At 43.0% G+C, this 26020-nt stretch overlaps 1 protein-coding gene across 2 annotated transcripts; it reads left to right on the top strand.

The window, feature by feature from the left end:
• Window positions 1–424: 424 nt before the first annotated feature.
• On the top strand, window positions 425–24886 carry znf1035 (zinc finger protein 1035). Of its 2 annotated transcripts, XM_033640480.2 has the most exons (4): window positions 425–1035; window positions 12962–13016; window positions 15489–15552; window positions 15644–24886. In XM_033640480.2, exon 4 carries the CDS (start codon window positions 15685–15687, stop codon window positions 24157–24159), a length of 8475 nt encoding a protein of 2824 aa, XP_033496371.1. In that variant the 5' UTR covers window positions 425–1035; window positions 12962–13016; window positions 15489–15552; window positions 15644–15684; the 3' UTR covers window positions 24160–24886. The 2 variants fall into 2 exon arrangements, with proteins under 2 accessions (XP_033496371.1, XP_078027966.1); XM_078171840.1 differs by lacking the exon at window positions 12962–13016.
• The last annotated feature ends 1134 nt before the right edge of the window (window positions 24887–26020 follow it).

Here is a 26020-nt window from a genome sequence, read left to right on the forward strand (position 1 = left end):
AAAACCAAAGTGATGGGTGCATGCACCTGTTGGATAAAGTAATTGCCTGGTCACAGATTGTAAGACATATTCAGAGGATCCTGTTCACCAATTATGTCAAAGTATAGGTTTTGAGTTTTTCTTCTTTTGTAAAACATTTTTTTTCCTACATGAGAATTGGTTCTCATGTGCAACCCCCTCCCCACCCCAGCCAAAGGGGTTTTGTCATAGACCAGCACAAGGAGGGGTGGCGCCATTTCGTAGCAAGTCTTGCACACAAAATGGTGGTATGGAACTTGTTAACCCTTTAAAGACCAACCACATCTAGTCCAGCAGACAAGTAGTTCCCCGGTAACCTGGCTCATCGTGCTCATTTAAAATCAGCAGTGAGGTACTGAAGCTCCACAGGGGAGCACTGAAGTCCCACTGAGGACTTCAGTGATCAGCTCAGTCACTGCCAGCGCAAGAATTACTGCCTGTCTGCCTCAGCACGTAGGGGAGTGCAGGGGCAGCTGCAGCAGCAAGGAGGCAACCGTGGTGCGGTCGCCCGGAAGGAGTCGTGCTGCCGCCTCGTCAGGCTCTGGCTGTGTCAGCCATACAATATGCAGGGGGCGGGCTCTCTCGGAGACCCCGTACCTTGTTATTGGTTGTAATAAGTCCGTTGTGTAACGTACGCACAATTTCGGGCACATTGTCTGAAAATGCGCAAATAGAGATAATGGAGGCGGATTTGGGTCTAGCGCCGCTACCAGAGGCACAACAAGCCACATAGCCCGCGCCGTGAAGGAAAACACTTGGCTTAGGATTCAGCTCTCTCCATTGACTCAGTCCACAAAGAAAAAAGATCTCCTGACGGTGTTTCCCAGGGAAGGCGGAAGCCATCGGCAAGGAGGACAGCCGCTTTTTCCGCGTCCTGGCAGAGAAAGCCGACATGTAATGTCTGTGGATAAAGTCTGTTATTACAGTAACGTTACATCACAGTACAGACGATGTAGTCGGTGAACCACAAAGGAATCTGCGGTGAAGCACACAGGAGCAACACGGAGCTGTGTTCTGGTAAGGAATCCTGCTTACAGACAGCTGCAGACGAGTCATTAGCTCTTGGTTATCAGTGCTAGCTAGCATCGTGCTAGTGATTGAGGAAGCTAGCTAGCTTCCCTCAGACCATCAACTAGCGTCAGTGTAACATTAAACTAACACGTGGCTCGACTCACAAACCTGACCGCAGCTGAGGATGGTTTTGTTTAACTGATTGCATCTCACCGTTTCCTTTTTGTCTGCTGTCCTCAGTCCAGGCTGGCTTAAAGTAACGTTACAGCTCATAATACAATCAAGACAAGAGCAGCACACAACTTCCAGATGATGTTTCCTATTAACCACAACATGAGATTATTTATGATGCTCATCTCTGTTCAGATTATCACCACAAAACATATGTTTACAACAAAGTTTTGAGTAATGTTTCATAAACCTGCTGATAATCACTTACAAGGCTTGAGGCAGCTGTGTTGTTGTGTGGCTTAGCTGCTTCAAAGAGATTATAATATAAGGGATTATAATATGACCTATATCAAATCAGATAAACATGATTTGTATTGGGTCATGTATTACTGATATCAATTCAGTAGTCCCTAGTTCTCAGGGGAAATCCCACTTGACCGTGTTGTTGCATGGAAACACATTTACATCCACCTGTGACAGAGGTCCCCTCAGGCTTTGTAGGTAGAGAGGGACAACATGTCAGAGCAAAGTCCAAAAGTTCCTTACTCTGCTTTTGGGTAGTTTCTGATACAGAAAGCATCACCCACACTCTGAACTTTGTTGCAGTGTCTTTCCATCTGTTTGTAAGAAAAAAAAGTTAAGAATATAAGTGAAGTGTTTACTCCTGTGTATACTGAAATTGACAAGTGCCTGCAACTGCACCCCATAAAGTTTTAGCAGAGAACTTCATTATTTTATCCCTGGTCCCTTAGCAAGAGAAGCTCCATCAACCATATACACTCCATGGTCACTTTAATTAGGTACACCTATACAATCTTATGTACAGCTCTGCCACATTTCTACCTGACGAAGCTTGTAATGGACAGTTTTTGTTTGGAGAGGTGGTAATTCAGCTATATGTTAATTCCTGAGGTCACAGTGAGTTGGGGTGTTGCACTGGACTGCATTACATTGAAGTGTGTTTTATTTATAGTTATGTTAATACCTCACTGACAGTGTCAATCAACATCAAAACAGGACATTATTATCTTAATAAATGTAGAAATTATGAGCTGTTGTATTGCGTTGCATTCAATTAAGTGGCCACTGCATGTAGTAATTAAATTTTAACAGAATAATGTTCAAAGTTTACTGACAGGTGGTAGTAGAGTAGTAGTAGAGTAACAGCCATTTTGTTTTGTGAATACTTCCCGAATTACTTTCAAAAAATTATCTAATTAAAGGGACCAATAAAAAGTAGGAAACAGCAAGCATATCACTGTCAAATAAGACACCAAACAAGTAAGTCATAATCAAAAGCAATGTGCACAACATTATTTTTTATAATATGTGGATGTTGGCACCTGTCTGTTAATTTATTTTTTGCCATAATAATCACCATTTAGTAGGTAATCTGTGTGTGATGTGATTTTCCTGGATTAGGCTGATTTCAGGCTAGGTTGCATTTGCTGTGTTGTCCTCGCCTTTGTTCATTTTTCTTAAAAAAATGTGTCAATCTGGGAAGTTGTACTTTGCATTTTTGCTCCTTCCAGAAAAAAGACACCTGCACCACTGTCACATGGCTACGCAGCTTGTCAAAGGCTTTGTAATTCACTGCAGTTTGGTAAACGCAATTCACAGTGGTGTGCATGTCACAGTAGCTGTCTAACCTTCCCCTCACGGTGATGAGATCTACTCTTCCTGCTAGTTGATGGTGATGGTAGCTAGTAAATCCTGACTGTCAATAGTATAATTTCTCATCTGTCTGTTAGCATTATTTTTTACATCACCATGGTCTTAAGGGTGAGTCACTTCTATCGAACAATTGTGCAGCTATTTGAAGTTTATGTTGACGCTCTGTATAAATGGCTTTGAATCAGTTTGATTTACCTTCCCCTGGACTCTGAGGCCTGTCTCCAAGCAGATTTTGCTGAAGCAGTCGCATCCTAACAATGGAGGTGGATTTCATTAGCAGTACATATCAAAAAAGGCCATGACATAGTGGGCGCTAACTGACCTGCTTCAATTGTAGCAGTCAAGACCAGAGCTTGCACAGAGGGAAAGCAGCATGCCACTGTTCAAAAGCAAAGAGCAAGGGCATAGAGGAGGACACACTACTCCTCTGTGTCTACCCAAGAGATAACCTTGGTGAGGGATCATGCTCTCTGCAAGACACTGGCAGCTTGTAATGTATTTCTGTTCTTGTGTGTGGTACACAACGTATGCATAGTAGCTCAACTAAAAAACTCTGTAAATTGTCAAATCAAAGTGAAGCATATTTTGGGGATTAGAAATATTAGATGTGTCCCGACACAATGTTTCCCCACACTGGTGGTAGCTGAGGGTTTGCAATGGCTGGGGTTTGCTCTTGCTGAATTTGAGTTGTTACAACTGAGCTGAAGGTCCGTCTCCAGAGCTGCGACCTGCTCTCTCCCTGGCAAAGTCCTCTCCTTTGCAGGGAGAGACTGCAGGATGTGCTTGCTAGCTTGTCTCATTTGTAGTCTAATAAACAGAGGGAGAGTGAGGGGAGCAGGCAGGGTCTGAGCAAATGAATGTGCTGCACGCAGCTCTACAATGGAACAAGATTTTACCGATTACTAAATAGTGAAAACAACTATAGAAAGTCAATATGTGGCGTTCAATGTTGATATTGAGGCAGACCGCCACAGACAAATCAGTGCAAGGGAACACTGCTCTATTATCTTACATATTTTTCTGCTGTTGAGCATGTTACACACAGCTACCAGGTGTCATTGGCACTCTTTAAGCAGCTGCCCACGCCACTCAATAAGTGGGATGGAGATGTGTAAATTGCATGATGCTCATGCCACTTGCAACAGGAAGCAGGAACCTCTGCCACCATGGCAACCAGTACTCACCTTACCCAGTCAGCTGTTGTGTTGTGCTGAAGCCCCCTCACTTAACTGTCCTTTGAACCACACAACATGGGCGAGACATGTTAAGAGGGCATGTTTTTATTATGTTGTGCTTAAATTGATTTGTGCACAAAGTCAGGTGAAACCGGGGGCAGTGGAAAAAATTCTACGGCTCAACCACATCATTTATACCTTTCTGTACAGTCCCTGTTGAAAAAGAACAGAGAATGCAACACAGATTTATGTGCATGACACCTGCAACACACACTGTGCAGTGCTAAATTTCCTCCAATGCAGCTCAGCAAGGAAACATTGTGGAAACATGAAGGAATTTAGCACTAAAAAGAGTGTAACCTTGAAAGATACTGTCTTGACTTGCCTTGATTAAAAGAGCATATGCCTCATGTAGCCTGTGGTGCCAGAGAATCTCAGGGTTTTCACACATCCTCTGTCCTCTGGGCTCAGTTTTAATGTAACTCACCACAACATCTTTAAGACTTCCATGTTGCACTGGCACCATGTCCTTGTCTACTAAGGACTCAAAAAGCAGTGGTTCCATTTTGCATGCCTTTCCTTTTTCCAGAATATTCCTCACCAGCCACAGATTATTGTCATGTCAGTAACACAGGCTGCGCCACCACTTCCATTGCAACACACTTATTCCACATCGTTCCTACTGAATCCAAGCATGAATCTGTATTACTGAAAACTCTGTTGATGTTGGGGACAGTGGCTCACTGGAGAGAAACTGCTCTTAAAATGTCACTTTCCTGCTAACCAGTAAAATGGCACAATTCACTACATCCTTGGATGCTGCTGGAGTGTGTATTAGCCATTTGCCTTGATGCAAGCTCTGGGCAGTTGTTGTTTGTCATCAGACATTTTGTGTACCCCCCACTGAATGATATTATCAGGCAGTTATATGATTTTTGATTCAGGAACATGCCAAGAGCTATTTGTACAATAAGACAACAGTGTGACATGCTTAAGTGGTTTGATAATCTGCACAGAGTGCCTGCTCTTTTCTTTCTTCTTGACAAAACTCCAGTGGTTTTGATGCATTTGTTGAGAGTGGGCTGGAGGAGTGTATCATTTCTAAATGCAACTTAAGTTTGAATTAACTCATTGTTGAACAGTTCTTGACTGCATAGAACAGTGGTTACCAACCGGTCTGGCCATGAGGTCCAGATTTCTCCTTAGTCGCTAGTTCAAGGTCCACACCGTTTAATACATTCGGCTGAGTCTTTTGTTTGGCCATGTTGTTAAGCTAGTTTTTTGTCTCTGTCAAGAAGCCGTTCATTAGTCACTCATTCCACAGCAAGAAACAGTACTTCAAAATAAAAAGTCTGTGCTGTAAATAAAATGCACTTAAAAATAGTGTGTGTGTTTTTTCTTAAACTTGACATGTTTGCAAGTCACTTGTGGTCCATTCAGAATGGACCCACGACCCACTTCTGCACCACAACCCACCAGTTGGGAACCACTGGCATAGAACATCTTGCTTAATCAGAATCAGAATCAGCTTTATTCGCCAAGTACGTGTGTATACAAAGAATTTGACTCCGGTAGACTGGCTCTCAGTGTACCGGAATTGACATAAGTAATCAAACGTACTTGTGCATGGCCATGTTATTGAGCGAACTAGTTTGCCTTATATTTTGGCTGCTAGCAGGCACCCGTAAGACACTGTGCAGTACACACTCAATGCTCAGGGGTTTAAGGTGCAGAGGATTGCTGCATTCACACCAAATCTGGCGTCGCGGCAAAAACGCCATTCCTCCCATTTATTTGAATGTGTGTGTGTGTGGTGCGTCTAGGCCGTGGATGTATAAAGAAAACTGGAAACAGCGTTGGAGGCGGGGCCGCATTCATTCCTATGAAAATTGCTCTGTGGCGTTTGAAGCTAAAAAAGTCCAACTGTCACATATAAAATTACCTGGATGATTGGCACTGTTTCTGCACTGTGTAGTCCATAGAGTAGGTGCACTAGAGACTTGCGCTGGCTGAGCCAGCTGCAGCTGATGTAGTGCTCCACTAATTTGAATAGGGGTAAAAGGATTCCATCATGTGGCTATAGACTTTATAAATCATATTAGACCAAGTGGATCAAAGCCTGCTAGTGAAACGAGTCATTTCATGGGGGTTTGTGAGGCTCAAAAAAGTATTCACTGATTTACAGATGTCACTTTCGCCATGAAAGTCAATGGAAAAGTATTTGTGACAGTGAAACATTACTGATGGTGGGCTGTCGGACTTATTACTGGAAACCAAGATGTGGATCTGTTGGAGTTTTGGTTGTGTTGCTAGTATATTTGCAGGTTACAGGTGCAGTGATGTGAAGATGGACATGATTTTCCAGTGCAGGGGTCAGAAAAAGGAAGAGATGCTTGTGGTAGATGTGGAAGATAAATGCAAAGTCTGTTCCATTTTAACATGCTGTTAAGCTATTCCACTGACCCAGCATGCACAGTAACCTGCCTGGTACACCACCATATGTCAAAGGCCATAGTTACACTTGTCTTTTCGAAGTGACTTTTTGTGATCGCATGCACCAGATTGGAACTTGGCTATGTCTGCATGTGTCCACATTTGACACTTAAATACGACTTGCTTGATCAGATCGTGATGAGATATATTTTTGCATGTCTGTATCATCTGGTCTTTGTCCACAAAGTCACTAGTAGGCTGTGATGTCAAGTACACAGCTGATACTGTGCTTTGTGATGTGTTTACATGAGCGCTGATGTGTGGTTGTCCATGTTTGCACCTTTGGATATTTGCCATATTGTCCTGTTTGTTTGCTTTCAGCTGTATGAGTTCTGTAAAAACAAAATACTTAAGGACTTTTATTGTGAGGAACTTAAAGGAAATTAAATGTGTTTATACCCAAATTAGTGGTACTTTGTTAGCGTTTTTCTTTCAGTAAAAACAAGTCTGCTAATACCGAAGAGCACAAGCAAAGACAGTCTGTGACGCCAGGGAGACGCACGCCGAGGCCCCGCCCCTGCCTGCAGAGGGTCTTGTTCATGAGTGAGGGTAGAATGGAGCATGAGATGGTTCGGCGGTTTGGGGGGGGGGCTTCTGCGCCAGACCGTCATGCTGGAAATTGAGCTGAGCTGGAAGGCGAAGCTTTCGATTTACTGGTCAATCTACGTCCTAACCCTCACCTATGGGCATGAGCTTTGGGTAATGATCGAAAGAATGAGATTGCTCATACATACAGCCGAAATGAGTTTCCTCAGAAGGGTGGCTGGGCTCAGCCTAAGAGATAGGGTAAGGTGCTCGGACATCTGGAGGGAGCTTGGAGTAGAGCTGCTGGTCCTTTGTGTCAAAAGGGGTCAGTTGAGGTAGTTTGGGCATCTGATCAGGATACCTCCTGGGCGCCTCCCGTTAGAGGTGTTCCGGGCACGTTCCACTGGTAGGAGGCCTTGGGGCAGACCTAGGACATGTTGGAGGGATGACAAATCTTATCTGGCCTGGGAATGCCTTGGGGTCCCCCAGGAGGAGCTGGAAAGCATTGCTGGGGAGAGGGACATCTTGGGTGCTTTGCTTGGCCTGCTGCCCCTGTTACTAGTTCCCAGATAAGCAGATGAAAATGGATGGATTGATAGATGGACAAGCAAAAACAGCCATGGTGAGATGTCAGATGAAGGGCTGCAGACAACAGGTCCTTAACTGTGCCTCTATAAACTGCTTACCTCCAACCGGAAAACTTACTTTAACTGCCATGCAATCGTGATGGAAAAAATAACGGGGGAAACCATGGATCAGCCTGCCGCATTTAAACATCATTGACTCAAGACAGGCCGTCATCAGTTAAAGACGCACCTTCAAGCGGGTAGCCCTGCTGTAATGGAGACGCAAATCCCTGCGGTGTTAGGTTACCGCACCAAGTCAAACCACGTCAAGCCAAGCCAGAACATGTGTATGGAAAAACCCTGTAAGACAAAAGGTCTGACCTGTGCTCCAGCTTCACTCTTCCTTTTGCACTCACTCTGGAGAGGAACTCCCGTGTGGTGGGATCATGATGCCAGGCCTATGTCTGATAAATTTTCCAGAGCGTGACCACATGCCGTCCACGCCTTACTCATATCTGAACTTAGGCCCAATCCCAATACCCCCCATGTCCACTACCCCTTAGCCCTTGGCCCTACCCTTAGCCCTGCCAACTACCCCATGGCCCTCAAAATGAAGCAACGAGGGGTAGGGGTAGGGGTAGAAATCTTTCCCTAGGAATTGGGACACCACTCACTACATCACCACGTCGGTTACGTTCACGCATACGTAACTATTTTAAATAGGAAGCTGCGAGCCATCTATATTTCCAACCCGCATCTACAATGGAGTCTCATTCATCCTACCGATCGCATTTGCCACATTCATAATGCTTCGTTTGATAAATGACAGACAACAGAGGACTTCTGCTAGCTAGTTAACCAGCTAACATTACGAGGCAGCATAGTTATACTAGCTGGCGTGTTATCGTAATGTGAAAAGTCCGACAATTTTGCAGAACAGGACAGATGACGGACGCCAGATAGTGCGAGCTAGCTAAAAAGCAACCTGGCGACGGTAACGTTAGCTATGTATGAACTTTTTTCCCCGTCTCTTGCTCGGTGGTAGCCATGGCGACGTCTACCCCTCGCTGGCAAGTCAGTATCTGAACTCTTTCGCTACGAAGAGTTAGTTTCATACCCACTACCCCTCGTTATGAAGCTGAGTGAAGTGGAGACTGTGGAGGAAACACCGGGACCGTCTGAATGTAATAGTCCGTGGAGGTGCTGCGGTGCTCGGCTGCACAGATAGGTAACGCTTCAGCTGTCAGGATGTACCGCTCTGTCACTCCACTCTCTCTCACGCAGGCGCAGAACGTACGTGCCACTTGGCCGTCGGATGTAGTCCGTGTAGTGTGTCCAAACCAACTGACACAGGGCAACCTGAGGCGATGTAGACGACGCAACAGTTGGCTTTTGTTGCCGCTAGTTCTTTGATGTCGGTTTGGTGTGTCCGCACCTTTAGTGTGAGCAAGATCCAGTCTCGGAGCGTACTTGACAGTTAATGCATCTTGGCATCATCAGATGACAAAAGTTGCATTGAAAAGTATAACCACGGCCAGAATGCCTGTGAGAAAGGGCTTTTGGACTTTACACCAATGATCAGGGTCAGGGAAGGGTTACCTGACCAGTGTTCAACCCATCTTTTGTCAGTGCAAATCAAGCAGGCCAGCATGTGTTAATCCTTGGTCATGATAGTTTTGATACGACTTGGGTCACAATCCGAGAGAAATGCATACCAATAACCTCATGTGCTGAAAATGGGCAAAGGGATTTGGACATATATTCTGAACTAGTGTTTTGTACTTGAATTCCTATACTGTACATTAGTACATCACAGTAATAAACCCAGCTAATTTAACAGATTTGGCCTGTAATATTAAGATTACTTCAGGTTTACTGCTTTTTCAGCGCCTTTAATTTATTTGTGACCTGTGTCTGTGTACAGTGAAGGCCTCTCTCAATCAGCAGTGTCATTATGTCTGCATACATTAGGTTGTCCCTCACCATCCTGGCCAACTCCAATTTAATTTCTACCTCACCTCGGTCGGCCAAGAGCTCCCGCATCTCGAAGTCTTGCCACATCTCCATGTTGTTCAAACCGTAGAAGTAGCTGACACCATTCCTGCTGTCATTGCTCCATTTGTTTATGAGCTGCATTAACCTGCAACAATTGCGCCACCACTGTGCGCCTTCAATTGCCACCATTGGTATAAATTGTCCTTCCATGGTTGTTAGCAACTTAGGTGGTGTGCCATTCACAATAAAATCAAGTCTTGTGTAACCCACTTCTTGACCTGGGTCACAAAGCCCATTCAGACACATAGTCAGTGCTGGTTCAGCCCTGGTTGAGCACTTAATGTTAAAGGGGTACTAGATGACCTTTATCCTTATTCACCTGTAAGGTTAGTTGTAATAGTAGTAGTTGTAGTAGCCCCAGTGCTTCTGTTCTCCCACTTTTGTGTACTGTGACACCCCTAGTTAACAATTTACGAGTGTGTATGGAAACTGACAAAAGGGTGCATTTTAATAATAATAATATTGTGGCATCAAAAGGCGTGTTGTAAGTTTTGGAAGCACCTAAATTATGTGCTGATCCACCTAAATGAAAAAGTTAAGTGCACCCATGTAAAAAGTCAGTCTGGAGCTCTGCCTTGTAGCTGCTGTAAAGGCCCCAGGTACAGTGGGAATGTTTCATTGATTTGTTGCGAAAGTATGGATGGTCTAATTATTAATTATGGGTGAATCTGTTGCCAAATTAGCAAGCATTGGCTTGTGTGGTGAAAGAGTCTGCCAATACTTGAAACTTTGGCAGATGGTTTGGTGTGCAGGTACCTGCTTCCTCCCTTAGGGCTTACAGAGTGTGGCCTCCCTTTTGTTTCTCTGCTGTCGCTAGTAATGGCAGTAATATAAATTTGATGAAAAGATAAATTCCTGTAAGGTAGACTGACTCACCAGATGTGGACAGTGGTTATTAGCCTGCTACTGGCTGGCATTCTCCCCCCTTCCCACTTCTTACTGTTTCCAAATTCCTTTTGCTGTGGAAGACAACAGCAGGAACCTCTGAGCAAGTAACCTACACACTGAAAATGGCAAGTTCTGACAAAGATTTGGAACATGCAGTAAAGCATGCCTGCTTTGTTTTTTTGGTGAATTGTTGTAAAGGGCTAGTCTGGAAATCCAGACCCAAATCTAGAAAGATTTAGGGTCTGGCTATGAGTAATGCAAATGGCCCAACTCGAGGGGCGGCACCAAGCATGCATTTGAAAATATCACTGCACGCAATTGGATAACACTACGACCAATCAGAACAATACACGGGGTGACATATCCAGAGCGCTACCAGTGGGGCTAACTGGTAGATTAGACTCTTGTTGTATCCGGTCGGCAAAACAGCAAAAACATCCTTCTTGCAAAAGAAAGATTGGAGCGCCATCTTCTGTTCCTCTTTTAGGGAAAAAGCCAAGTCTAACTCGTTCATTGTAGCGGCCAAAGCTGTTTCAAATAACTGGTGTTCATCCGTAGCCATCTTGCAATGTTTACTGACTGATTCCGGACTTCGTCGTCGCAGCGCTGTCGTCATCTGTTTAGCTCGCCTCTGGCCCGCCTATATCAGCTACACCAATGTGATTGGTGCAGCTCAGCTCCAAGGGCATGGGTAATGAGCATCATTACTGATTGCCAGAGTGACTCGCTGAGCAAATTCAAATTGTGCTCCAGCGAGAACTCTGGATTTCCAGGGTAGTAAAGGGCTACAACAAATAAAACAATGTGTGAATGCTCCTCGGAAAGGCTCAGACTCTGTCTTGCAAAAGTTGAATCACACAGTTGACAAATGTCTGTTACTGTTTTTTATGGTGTCGTCTTTTGCATGGCCACTTCAATGACAGTGTTTGCCTCCCTATGTGCAAATATTTCACCAAAACAAGTTACCCCCAGACACTATATTCAAGAGGGTTTAGCACCACCCAAGATGATTGTCATTTGTTTAATGAAAGAAAAACAAGCCAGAGCATTTATCCCACTATAGCAGAATGATAATATCATGGTCCTCCAGCCCTTTCTCTAGCACTGAGTTTTTGGACATATTTCTGTCTAGACAAAACTATCTGCAAGGGGATTTGGGGATAGAGGTTGGCCCACTCATAGAAACTCCTAATTATCTTCTTGGTGTTGTTGTAGTTCTATCATTATTGTGGCTTAGGTTTGAAGATTTTGGATTGTTGTCCTGCTCGAGCAGGATTTTCCTGGTCAGTGTTGATCAGATCCCATGCTGCTGGATCCTCAGCTTGACAAAGTTATGTTTTGAAGTTTGAGTTCCGCCAGCAGCTTGTCATCCAGCTACTTTACGGGAGTTGCAGATCCTGAAAGTTGTACAGTGTTAACATTTAACCCTTTGTTGTTTGGCCCAGTGTGAAGAGAAAATCAAAGCACTTCTTTTAGATCAGCTAAATAGGATGATGTAGTGAGGACTCGGAGTAAAGGCAAGGATGGATGGTGAGTATCAGGTCTATTTATCTAACATCTCCAACAACTAGCAAAATACCATCAAATACCATCAAATATTGTGAAACCAATATGATTTTTTTAAAAAAAAGGTGATAAGAAAATTTTGTCGTACCACCCAGCCCTACCAACAACATCATTTATTAAAAACATGCACCTAGCAATGTACGTGATGCTGGTGAGAAAGCATCCCCCCTCTAAATTACCTTTTGAAAAGACCAGTGTTAAAAAGGTTAGGTAAATAATTGCAAGCTCCTCCCATGTACTGTATTCAGAATACAAACTGCTCCCATCAGGTATATGCTATAGAGTTTGTCAAACTGACGTCATTGTAATGTTAGCCCTATGAGGGTCTACTGAGTAGCCCCTCAGATTTTTCGGGGATTTTTTTTAACCATGACCCATGGGCTGGCTTGTTGCTGTTGTTACTTTTTGTAGGTCAGTGGCCCACTCGGAATATCTGGCTGTCTGTGATGAAGAGGGTAATTTTTGTAGCAGGACAAGAACTTTTCCTGAGCATTATTCCAGGATTGACAGTTTCATATCATTCATGTTCATTCTCAGGTTAGTGTGTGGGTAGATTGTCAAGATATACAATCCAAGCAAGCATGGGTAGATGTGTGGCACACTGAGAGCAGTCTTGCCCATTTCACAGGCACAAGCCTTGATTTCTGCCACAGGCACAGGCCTTGATTTCTGTTACAGGCACAAGCTTTTATTTGTCACAGGTACAAGTGTTGATTTCTGTCTTCTCTCGAGCAATAGCCATGAAATGATTTTTTTATCTTGCAAAAACAAAACGCAAAACAAGTGATAATAGTAATTGCCTTTCTTTCCCTTTTACAGGCAGCCAGGATTGATGTCTTTCAAGATTTAGAGGCCAGCAGATATTTAACACCAGGTACAAAAGGTTTTGTAATATTAAGTTTGTGAGTGTGCTCTCAGTTTGTCTTTAGAAAATGCTTGTTTGAAAGGAAATTGCTATCTAAAAGGTTCAGTAGTCCATGAGACAGTTGATCTCAGAAAAAATCATGTTCCCCTGGCTATTCCTGGTGCTCTTGCTGGCATTTGCAAGAATCCACCACACTTTAACAGAAATAACTTACCAGAGCCGGGAGGAGTCTCAAAGGCATGTTAGTCAGTCATTCTTGGTGCACACACTTCACTGCCAACGACAGTGTACACAGCTAAATCAAGTAAACAAGAAGACCTGTAAAGGTGAAAGCAAACTTTTCTTCATCTGTCGGCTTTAGTAAAAGTGAAAGCTTGCTTTTTGTCATTGGCCTTCTTCTGTTTTTCTTTGCCATGTACGCTGTGGCTGGCAAAACAGGGATTGGCAGTTTTTCGTTAATGGTGGTTGTTTCTCAGGAACTGTGTTTGCAGAGCTTCTCCTGAAGATATTGAGCTTGACTGAGAGGATGCGCAGGGGAGGAGGATTGTGCAGCCTGTGCACAAGTAGTGATTGACACTGCATTTGAGATTCTTCTTGTTGACACAATGTTGGAGACTTCTCTTGGGTCTTATTAGTTGTTTTTGTTATGACACGGTGCATTCTTGCAAATGCCATTAGGAGCACTAGGAGGAGCCTGAGAAACATGATTTTTTTTTAGAGATCTGTCTTGTGTTCTACTGTCAGGATTCACTTTCAGCAAATGTGTGAAAACCTATTTTTTAAAAGTTACCTGCTGAACTGAAGGACTCCATTCCATTAGATTAATATCTGAAATGCATGATTGTCATTACTTTTGCTTTAAGTACTCCTGAAAAGTTTTGTGAAATCTCTTGCAAAGGTTTAATGAAGCAGCTCTCTGAAATAAAGAGCAGCATCTGCATCCAAGAGAAAAAGCCAGATAAACAAGGAATAAGTGAATTCAGTGTGTACACCCACAGAAGCAAACTAAAGGCATAGCGTATATTAAAATTTCTGTTGAAAAGTTCACATTATTTCTGCTCATAATCATCAGCCCAAAGTGTTAGTTAGCCTAATCAGGTGGGTATTTTCAAGAGTTAGCTTAGTGGGTTTTTTTTAGTATGAAATATCTATGTGTTTCCTTGGACTATACCCAGCTCTACCTTTGCCAAATCAAGTGGCCGTTTTCCAAACTCGTACTACTTTAGTCTGCCAGAGAGAGAAAACGGGAGATGGGCACAACTCTCCAGAGTCCTCCAGCACTGTCCCATCCACAGAGGACTGTGGAGGCACCCCCACTGTTCCATCAGTCTCATCCCATGAATGTAGACTGATTCACTGTCTGAAAACAACCTGGGCTAACCCCTGCCGCCTTTCTGAGTTCAGAATCTCTTTGAGGCCTACAAAAGTTCTTGGGTTACAGATGTGACAGCCACTGATGTCCTTCTGGCCACAACTTCAAGAATCCATATCCACATTGTAGGCTCTGAACATGGCCTACTTTTATGAGATGTCCCCAACCTCCCTTGGGATATGGAAAATGTCAGGTTTTTCCAGCTTAACCTCTACAACACCTTTGGGTTTGCCAGGTCTGTCCATTAGTCCTGGATCTCCTGGATCCCACCCCGACACTCCAAGAACCCCACGTATAAGTGCCTGTTTGGTTCATGGACAAAGACAGTCAAAGCCTGCTTCCCTCTGACATGCAATCACAAAAATCAACCCCTGTCATTTTTCAGGGAAAAGTTATACAGCCAAACTCAACCAGAGCTTGTAAAGATCCCTACATCTGTCCAGCTCACCCTGGGCAACCCTGAAAAAACAGCTGCAACAGTAGAGCTGCAACAAACAGTTACTTTCGTTATATATTTAAATCTATTGATTTTAACATTTGCTGTCAAAAAAGAGGAAAAAAGCCATAAAATGTAGTAAAGGGGATCTCTTCAGATTGTTTGTTTTGTCCAAACAACAGTTCAAACCCTGTGCCATGCAGCAAATCCTTACTTTTGACAAGCTGGCACAAGAAAATATTTGGTATGTTGGATGATAAATTACTCAAGCAACCATTTTTTTCAGCTGCTATCAAGCACTGTATGGAGGTGAGCGAACCAATATCTAGTTGGTATTGCACCACCTTTTGCACGAGCCCAGGCTTCTTCCTTTGCTTGTCATGCATCAAAAGTGAATTCCCATAGCTATGTGTCACCAATGTGCCTATGAGGCAAGAGTAGCAGTATACTGTTGCTCCCTTGCATCCTTCTTTTTTGGTAGTGATCCCACATGGTAGCGACCCTATGTTGTTTTTTTGTCAAGGCTTAGCCTGACCAGATACCCATGGCTTAGCCTGACCAGATCCCCTGGAGGCAAACTCTTATAGGACTGAATTTTGATAGCATTTGTGGATTATGTTTTTTAGTGGCTTGTGAAATGTTCACAGTAATAATATTCATTTATATCCTCCAGGTTCCCACACAGATGTAATCCACATCATCCTGGATAGTCCTAGTCCTTGTGTGACCAAGAAAAGGTCAGAATTTTTTTTCCAAAAATTGGATCATTTTTCTTATGATAATAGTTGCAGTTTCTTTTTGTAATCCTATGCTCCTTTGTGTTTTCAGGATTGGACAAAATAAGCCCCAGCTTCCAGTCCTTGCAAAGAATGGCTCAGGGGTGGGATTCATACTACCATGATCTTCCACCTCTATCATCAGATCCAAGCACTTTGAGAAGGACATCAGAGCCAGAGGGAAGTCTTTCCCAGCATATAGAGAACTACATTGGAAATCATGACTTTCCTGGCGCAGTGGCTTCACATGAAGCCTCTGCAACAAACTCAAACTTCAATACAAACTATTACTCAAATCCCAGTATTGAAAATTCCAGTTCAGACTGTCTTTATCAAAGATACTGCAAGGAAACATGGCAAGCTGATGGAGAACAAATGGAAAAAGATTACTTGCAAAGATGTGGAAATAGTGACATTTCAGATTTTGCCACAGATGGATTACCAACATCGGGATCTTTTCCTTCATCTTTTGCAAATGATTTACATGATCTAAAGCAAGACTGTGGAATGCTAGCTACATCATTTCTTGACGATTACTCAGATGTCAGTAGCTGCTCGGAAGCAGATGTGGGTGAAACGAGGCCCTCTTGTAAATTCATGGCAAATAATTCAGTTCCAAAACCTAAAACTGATTATGTTACAAAACATAGCTCATCAGAATGGCTTTTCACTGATACTGGGAATGTGATGCTTCCAACTGAGAGTCTGTGTCCTAATAAATCAGAGACTACTGTAATTTTGCCAACTACATCAAATGCGTCAGCAGGAGAAAACATAGTTGAATGTGCACAAGACAAGGAGGAAAGTTCAGAAAAAGCTGTCACATCCTGTGCAGGACAAGAACAGTCCTTTAGTACTTCTAACATGGTGACAACGACAGTGAGTGAGACTGTTGGGGATGGACGTGAATATGGTAATTGTCCAGAAAGAAGAGGAAAGGAGCATATGAAGATTAATCTCACTCAAGAAAAAAATCCAAGCATCTCAACAAGTGGCCATGAAAACTTGGCTGGTGATGGAATTGAGGAGTACCCAGATGGCGGTGAGGAGGAGCAGGTTGCTGCAGCTGCTCCAAATATGACAACAATGAACAATGAGCATGGTCTCCCAGATGACCTAAGAAAGGAAATGAAAGAATCATTCAACCAAGAAAATGAGGGATTTGATAATCCCAACTCCAGAGATAGTCAAGATAGAAATAGTAAAGAGGACATGCAGGACAAAAGTGAAGACCTAAAAAAGGAAAGAAAACAATCAGGTTCATCTGAAAAAGAGACATTTGATGATAAGAAGTCTCCAAATCCCAATTTCGGTATTGGCCAAGATGAAAATCCGGAAACTGACTGCCGGGACAATGAAATTCAGTCAGATACCTGCCAGTCTTCAAATCTCCCTGGTATAAAGGTGTCCAATTCTAAAGCTGTCACTCATGAACTGAGGGAATTCACAAGTACCTCGAAGAGTATCAGTCAGGATCAGAAATCATGCTTGCGGTTATCTGAGCACCAGTCCCATGAAAGTGTAGCTCAGGATATTTGTCAGAGTACTGCTGTAATGAGTGATGGTGATTTCAGCAATGCCAATGACAAGAATGAGCAAAGTGTTGCAAGTCTTTCAGAAACCTGCTTACAGCCAAAGAGCTCCAGCACATACATGAGTGCCTGTCCAGAAAAAGAATGGACAAGTGCAGCAGAGAAGCCAGATACCACATATTCTTCAGATCCAGATTGCAGTGATGATCCTGTTGTCACTAAAGGTAGTCCTCCTTTTGATACTAGTGACAAGGATGAGCAAGGCTTTGCTAGTCAAGTAGAGTCCTGCTTACTGCCAAACAGCTCAAGCATAGACCTGAATTCCTGTCTAGAAAAGGAAATGACAAGTCAACTAGAGAGGAAAACCCCAACCTCTCCTACAGAAACTGTTTGTACTGACCCTCCTGTGACTAGTATTATGGATGATTTAGAGTCCTGTTCACAGTTTAACACATCAAGCACAGACATAAACCCCTGTCTAGAAAAGGAATGGACAAGTTCCACAGAGAATACAAATGCAACCTCTTCTTCAGATCAGCAACAGCCACTACACCAATGTCCAGTGGCCCTACAACCAGGAGGTTTTCATGGAGATGTTGCTGAAGATACAAGAGAGTCGTTAGAAAAGTTGGACACATCAGCAGAGGAGCCGTCAGTGCTTTGCGAGCTGTATGGGGAACCTCTGTCAAGAGAAGATTCTTCATGTGATGCTGATGAAATAAACCTTGATACAAGTCACTATCAAGACACTTCTGTGGCCAGACCTGACAGTAACACCATGAACTATTCAGGGCAAACACCTCAACTCATATCCTCTCTACAAATGAGGAAATGTCTGCAGCCTGTCGTAATAATGAAGACCTTAGAGTTAGTAGATGGAATGAGTAACTCTTATCATTGCGCAGATTGCCAATACACAACCCACAATGTAGATCATCTAATAGAACACCACCATTGTTTCCATTCCGTGCACAGTTTCCAGTTTTGCAAGACTTGTAACCTCTACCTGCTAAGTGATGAACAAGCAGAAAAACATGTGTGTTGTGTAACCAAAGTAAGCCCTCAGCTCTCTTCAGATTCCAGCAAACCGAAGATCAGAAAACGTCGCGGGGGCCACAGGTGCATGAAGTGCAGACTCATATTTTCAAAAATACTTCACTATATCAAGCATATGAGGACTCACACTGGCAAAACACCTTTTAAGTGTAATGGGTGTGGGTTATATTTTGCACAGGCTGGTACCCTGCAAAGACACATGCGTACACCTGGTAGATGCAAGCAGCCAAAACTTCCAGTCACAGATTCTGATGCCATTATCAAAGAAACCGAAACACCACCACAAGAGGACGTGGCACAGAACCAAACATATCTAAATCTGCCCGAATGTTACATTAAGCTAGATGACATCTCCAGAACCCATCTGTGTCGTTTTTGTGGTAAATGCTTCCTAACTGCAGCCAAGGCCAAAAAGCACTACTACAACATACACAAGGGAAAGAGTTTGGCAGTTTCAGTGCAGCAGTGTCAGTCGACCACAAAACTCAGTAGTGAGCACCCCAAAAAACTGGACAATGAAACAACAGGGAAATATAAATGTCCCCTTTGTCCACGCCTTTTCAAATATTCCTACAACAGGGCTCGACATTTACGTGACTGTGTCAGAAATTCAGTGTGTGGTGGCAAGGAAAAAGTTTCCGGTAAATATCGGTGTCCCTTGTGCCACGTGACCTTCACTTTATCATCTAACCGATATAGACATATTAAGACATTTTGCCTTAGAGAATGTCTGAATCGGCTCGCAAAGGAGAGGGCAAAATCAAAGGAACAGGCTGAACAGAAAAAAACTAAGGAAATTGAGCCGAAATTGCAGTCGAAGAAAAATGAACAGAAAAAACAAGCACCCCCAGCTTTGACAGCCCCCGGCGTTGTACCACGCTACAGATGCAATCTTTGTCCAGCAGTTTTTTGTCATGCATCTGGAAAATACAGACATATGAAGAAGCATGAGCTGTTTAAACTCACTGGCAAAATGTTCAAGTACAGGAATTCAGTCTTCTCTACCTTGTCTAAACCCACAACTTTAAGTAGTACAAAGACTGAAGAGAATAAGGATACCCCAGAATCCACTGAAGCAAATGCCAGTCCTGCCTTGAGCTGCCGTTTTTGTGACAGTCGTTTCGCCACACCACAGTCACTGATGAAACATGTGCGTAGTCACCGAGGTGAAAGACCATACCGCTGTGTGGAATGTGGAAAAGGTTTCAAGAAACGTGCCTATCTAATTGGTCATAAAAGCATTCACCAGAGGAGGATACAGTGTACTGTCTGCAGAAAGATTCTTCCAACTATTGGAGAACTGATTCAGCACAGAAGTTCACATCTGAAAAGGGGAATGCTTCAGTGCCCAGACTGTCATCTTCAGTTCCAGTATCCTGCACATCTCCTGAGGCATCTACCCACCCACAAACCCAAAGAAAACAAGGCAAGTAAGCCTGAAGAGAGACCACCATTAAAACCACAGCAGTCCTTGGAATCCATGAAAGAGCAGAGTGAACCAAATCAGCTTCAGTGTTCCTTATGCAAAGAGGTATTTAATGATGCCCATGTGCTAAGAAAACATTGTCTTGCGCATATAACTGGGTCTTCAACAAACCAATGTCCATTTTGCAAACGTGATTTTAATAATCGCCGCTATTTGCTGCGCCACATGCTCATACACACTGGAGACAAACCCTTCTCCTGCACAAACTGTGGAAAACAGTTTTATCGTGACTTGTATCTTAAACTTCACAGTGAGAAGTGTGTGCCTGCTCAAACCATTCAACAACAACTGGTCACAACTGAGTCCAACACTAAGCCAAAGGGGCCACATCGGTGTACCTACTGTCCAAGGAGGTTTTTTAAGAGAATGCGCCTCAAAAATCATCTCAGTGGCCACAAGGCAAACACTCTGCTTCTATGCTCAAAATGTGGGCAGTACTTTGGATTTCAGAAATTTAAACAACATCAGAGCAACTGCGGAGAGACTACACAACTCAACACTGGCTTATCATCTCCAAACGGCGATGACTGTAAAAGCACTTCACAGACAAGCCAGGTCTCTGTAATGCCTTTAAAGTCCAATGCATCCAAGATACTTCCCTTGAAATGCTCTCACTGTACACAGAGGTTCAGGTACAGATCATTACTCTTGAGACATCTGGTTTCACATACTGGTGTGCAACCCTATGCATGTATGCACTGTGGACACCGTTATGGAAGTCAGACAATGTGTTTGCAGCATGAAGCTTTCTGTGATGGTGTTTACAAAGAGGGGCAGTCAAAGGTCAAAGGTGATACTGCACCTCAATTGTCAAAGACGCCTACTCTCAGAGAGGCAGCACAAAAGCCCCAAGCAGAAGGTGCAGCTGAGTATAAATGCAAGTTCTGCACGAAGACTTTCATGAAATCACGAAGCCTGAGACGTCACATTTTGACACATAACGAAGTAAAGCCTTATCGCTGTAAAGCATGTGACAGCTGCTTTTCAAGGTATGATCATCTGAAAGTGCATCAGGCTCGCTGTAAAGGCAAAAAAACACGACTGGAAATCCGTATTCCCAAAATCAGTTTAGAGGATGTTGGCAGGGGTTGGCAAAATAAGTTTGGCATTGAGCCTGCTGAAAAGCAGGAGACGTTTGAGTGTGAAGTCTGTTCAAGGAGCTTTCCATCTCAGTCTAAACTTTCCCGCCATGTCACCTTGTTCCATCTACCAAAATTATTCAAGTGCACAGGCTGTGGCTCGTCATTCTCTCACGAAAAAACTCTAAAAAAACACAGGAAGATGAGAAAGTGCAGAAGGAGCTCCAATGAAACAAAGGCTGCCTTACCACAGAATACTAATCCACCTACAGAAAATGCAGCAAACTCACTTAGAGGGATGAGAAAAAGAATTCTACAGCGTATCCAACCCTACTTCAACAAAAAGCACAAGTATGCATGTAGTTATTGCCCCCGTGCTTTTGGAAACAGCTGGCAATTGAGCGTGCACAACCGCCTACACACAGGAGAGCGGCCATATGCTTGTGACTATTGTGAACAGAGATTTATAAGGAAGGATTATATGCAGCGTCATGCCACAAAGTGCACCAAAAAAACAAGCATTTTGACAGAAAAGGTGACAAAACCCACTGTTCCCGAAAGCCAGCAGTCAGCCTCTAAAAGCCCACCAAAAGGCTTTTCTTGTGCATACTGTAGCTCCCGTTTCTTGCTATTTTCACAGCTTCAGGAGCATTTTCTAAATGCACACCAGCTGGAAACAAAGGCTCCGCCACTGTCCTCTGCTCCCCTACAACAACATCTGTCAAATATACCAAAAATCAAAGAAGAGGTTTTGGATGAGAGCTGTGACAAAAAGCCTAGTGATGTAGGTACTAATTTAACCTGTAAACTCAATACAGCTCTTGAGAGCGAGGTCGCCAAAACATTTTCCTGCCCAGAGTGCAATATGACCTTTACAAATAAAGCTGGACTAACTGGTCATCTGCGTGTACATGCAGCAGGGTTTCCTTTTAACTGTAAAACATGCAAGAAGGGCTTCTGGAATAAAAGTCTTCTCCGTAATCACAACAGGAAATGTAGATTTGGCCACATTTCCGGAAGAAGTTCAACCCAAGAGCTGGAAGTCCCTTTAAAAGCAGAGATTGATCTGGTGCTGAATGACTCTGTTCTGGTGTTCAAAGAAGCCTCCAAGTCAACTGGCACTGGGGTTTTGCAGACCAGCTTTTCCTGCAAAGATGAGGTAATGGATGAATCCCAACAAAATTCAGAGGAAAATGAGGGGCAAAGCAGCTCAATTAAAGAGAAGAAAACTGTGCAGTACCAATGTTCAGAGTGTGATCAGAGCTTCACAGATGGCCTATTGCTTATAAGTCACCTTGAAGCCCATGGAAGAGAGGAACAAGCAAAAAAGCGCAATGCATGTATTAAGTGTGGGAACGTGTTTTCCAGTCCAGGAAATCTTGAAAAACACATGAGGATGCATGGAATTAATAAAAAATACTCTTGCCCTGACTGCTCCAAGGTACTGCCCACCATGTCTGAACTTGAAATCCACAGAACATGTCATGACCCAAATAGGCCTTTTATTTGCAAACTGTGTAAACACAGGTTTTGGACAAGACCATCTCTATGTAATCACTACAGCGAAGCGCATCCAGATGATGTTTTTAGGTGTCAGTTCTGTAACAAGGCCTACGCGAGCAAAAAATCTGTGTCAAGACATTATAAAAAATGGCATCAAAAAGAGCAGAGGGACCTTTTGAAGACTGTACAGGATAAGAGCAGCGCTGAACAACGATCCAGCAGTCAAGTCAGTACAGCTGGTGAAAGCGATGGGGATGAAAATAACGGCAGTGAGGACAGCGACTCAGACTCTGCACCATACTTCCCATGCCATGTGTGTGGTAAGACATTCCCAACATCAGAAAGTCTTGAGGATCATCAGAGGTGTCACCTGGGTGAAAAACCACATGAATGTGCAGAATGTGGAAAATGTTTTTTCCAGGCATCCCAGTTGCAGCAGCACCAACGAATGCACAAGTCTGAATTTCAGTGTCAGGCATGCGGAAGGGGTTTTGTCTCACTCTTTGCTCTGCGCAAACACAAGCATACCCATGGAAAGAGCCGTCCATACCGTTGTTCCAAGTGTGACTTCAGTTTTACAGGACCCACACAGTTGGCAGAACACATGTCTAACCACCGTGAAGAGAACTTCCCATGTGATATTTGCAATCTTGTGTTTCTCTCCAAGACCAGTAGAGCTGAGCATCGGAAAAGCCACTCTAAGTCAGGTGACTTCCCTGCACCAATTTTAAAGGAAGAACGTGAGAAGTCTGCTTCACCTTCTGAGAGTTCATCAGTGTCCCCCAGAGAACTGAAATATCGCTGCGGTGTCTGTGGTGAGCGATTTAAAGACCCAGAGGAGCTCTCAGAGCATGGTTGCAATGCAGTCAAAGAGCGAGCATACTCCTGTTCAGACTGCGATAAACATTTTCTGCATGCATCTCACCTGAAAAAGCACAGGACCACCCATCATCTATCGTGGTCTAATAGTGAATATCCATGCTCTCATTGCAACAGTAGCTTTTCCTCCTCTGAGCGCTTCCTCAGCCATCTGAAGAGCCATGTGGATACTGCCGCAGAAACCAAACGTAACACTGAGGGTAAAGATGGAGGTGTGTCACACAGTTTCATGTGTCCAGTTTGCCACCAGTGTTTTGCCAGTGCCACTGAACTGATTGGTCATTTTCCCACGCATCCTGGTGGTACCTTTGAATGCAAAATTTGTAAAAAGACATTTCCCTCTGGAAGTAAGCTTGAAGAACATGAGCGCAGTCATGTGACATCAGCTGCTGAATTTGAATGCATAGTGTGTGAGTGTGGCCAGAGCTTTTTAGGAAGAGATGCTTTCCGTCAGCACCACTGTTCCCATCAAGAGCAAGCAACAACAGAGGCTGAGTACTCAAACCCATCAGCTAAGACATCCCCTCCAACTTATCAAGCAGGAGAGGAGGAGGAGATTGATGTTACCGGAGAGGACTTGTACTATTGCCCTGTTTGCTCAATGCAGTTCAGCTCAAAAAGTGGTCTTCTGGAGCATCAAAATAAAGAGCACCGAAATGAGAAGCCATTTAAATGCAAGCTTTGTGGAAAAGTGTTTGCCAGGAGGCGCTACCTCAGAGAGCACGAGCGAAGGCATCGTCAAAAAAATACGACTCAGCTGGCTGAAAACAAGTTCAAATGTACCCAGTGCAACGCCGAATTAAACACGGCAAATGATTTGTCTTTGCATATGAGATTGCATGCTGAAAATGAAGTCGGAGAGTTCCGCTGTGATATGTGCTACAAGTCATTCAACCAGTGGTCCCGTCTTAAGCAGCACCAAGAAAGTCATGTCGGCCAAATTGTATATGAATGCACAGAATGTGACAAAGCCTTCGCCTTTCCTCACCTACTGGAGGAACATCAACAGACTCATGCTGAGTCGTCTCAGTAATGGTTGTTGCATCCCATCTACCTTATCTCCCTTTTGAATAACTAGCTAATGTAACTTGAAGTTCCTTTCATGCCTTACATCTGACTGTGTACCTCCCGTTATCACAATTTAGATCCTATTTCTATTTTTGGCCCTTGTTACATATTAACAAAGCTCTTGGCTAATGTCAGAATGACAGGGCATCTCCTCCCGCGTTTCTATTTACATTGTATATATTTTTAGTTCTAATATTGGAATTTGTATACAGTTAATTAGCCAGATAGTTTCTTGACAGTGTTTGTAAATCTCTGACAAAATTGTGTAAAGCTGTTAACATTAAATGTGATGAAAACAGACAATGCATGATGGGATGAGATGTTTATGAAAAGTCTTGGATAAAGGCTGAAATTTTTTATCAAACATTATGATGTTTAGATGTTTGACATCAATTTTCAAACAGTGGTAAGTCAGTTTTGCTGATATGAAAAATAGACTTCAAACTGGTCATTATAATCTTGGTATTTTCTATGACCTCATGTACAATAGATAATTTTGTAATTTTCAGTTTAGCATTTCTCTGTATTTATCATGGGTTGCATTTTTCAAGTTAATAGTTTGCCATTTTCTTGTATATACTTTTTGAAATATGTTCTAATTGAATATTCTTTTCGCAACCCAAGGATGTTACTTTCTTAAGAAATTTAAGTTGATGCATTCAATTAAGGAGTAAAGTCAACTTGAAAATCCATTTGAGGGTCTGTCTTTCTTTGTATTTCTGTGTTCTTTGTGGGAAGCCAACAGAAAGGAAGATGGCCATGAAAAGCCACACTTTATTCCAGCAACACCAAATTGCTGTATTGACACCACAGAACAAACAATGGTCAGCACATGTATTTCAAAAGAGATGCGTAGGAGAGGGACGAATACAATGTAATTTGCAGACCAACTCCCACACCCTGTTTAACTTTTAAAGAGAATTAATGTATCACAACTTTTGGTAACTAGACCTTCATCAGCCAAGTTACCAAATGTTGCAATACACTTTTTTGCAAGGTAGACAGTTGTGCAGTAGTTTGTCAGCATTTGTGACACACAGAGCACCAAATTTATGTACTCAACATGAGGAATGAGGAAACTGTATTGTACAAACAAAACAGTGATAATAGCAAATTCTTTGTGTAATGCTGTAGCCTACATCAGCAGGATGGAATATGGTGCAACTGTAAACAACATTTAAGGAGGAGCTTTAATTGCCAATATGGATTTTTTTTCTTTACTTTTGATATAAAATAAACATAAATTAGAGTATACTACTTGGTAGGTGACAAAATAGTCACCATACATCAGCAGTGTGGCTTAGTTAGTGCTGGTTTGAATCAAGCGGATACCTGCAGCCCTTTTGTGTAGAATTTGTGTATTCTTCCTTTGTCTTTGTGGGTTTCGTCTGATTTCCTCCTGCAATTTAAAGACATCTAGATTAGACAAACTTTAAACTGGTTGTCTATCCCTCAAATTGGTTTTCTGCCTCAATTTTCTTTATTGTATTAAATGCAATGGCATTTTTTCTTATATCTATCTAATTTACTGTATTTGAAAGAAGAGTCAGTGGTGGAAACGACCACAGCCATGTTCTGAGATTGTATGCATGATTCTATGAAAATGAATAAAATGTATCTTATTGGATGTAAATTTAAAGTACCTTGCAAAGATTAAAACTGAGCTTTATGTAAGTAGGATGTCCTAACCATATCTAGCTGTGCTCATTTTAGTTATATATTCTGATTTATGGCCATAGCATAATGAGTTGAAGGACTGCAGGTGCAGAATGCACTGTCTCAATCTGGATGGATGATCCAGACTGAGGCACCGGCTCAGCCCCACA

Source organism: Epinephelus lanceolatus, chromosome 10 (assembly GCF_041903045.1).
Source record: "Epinephelus lanceolatus isolate andai-2023 chromosome 10, ASM4190304v1, whole genome shotgun sequence".
Lineage (NCBI taxonomy): Eukaryota > Metazoa > Chordata > Actinopteri > Perciformes > Serranidae > Epinephelus > Epinephelus lanceolatus.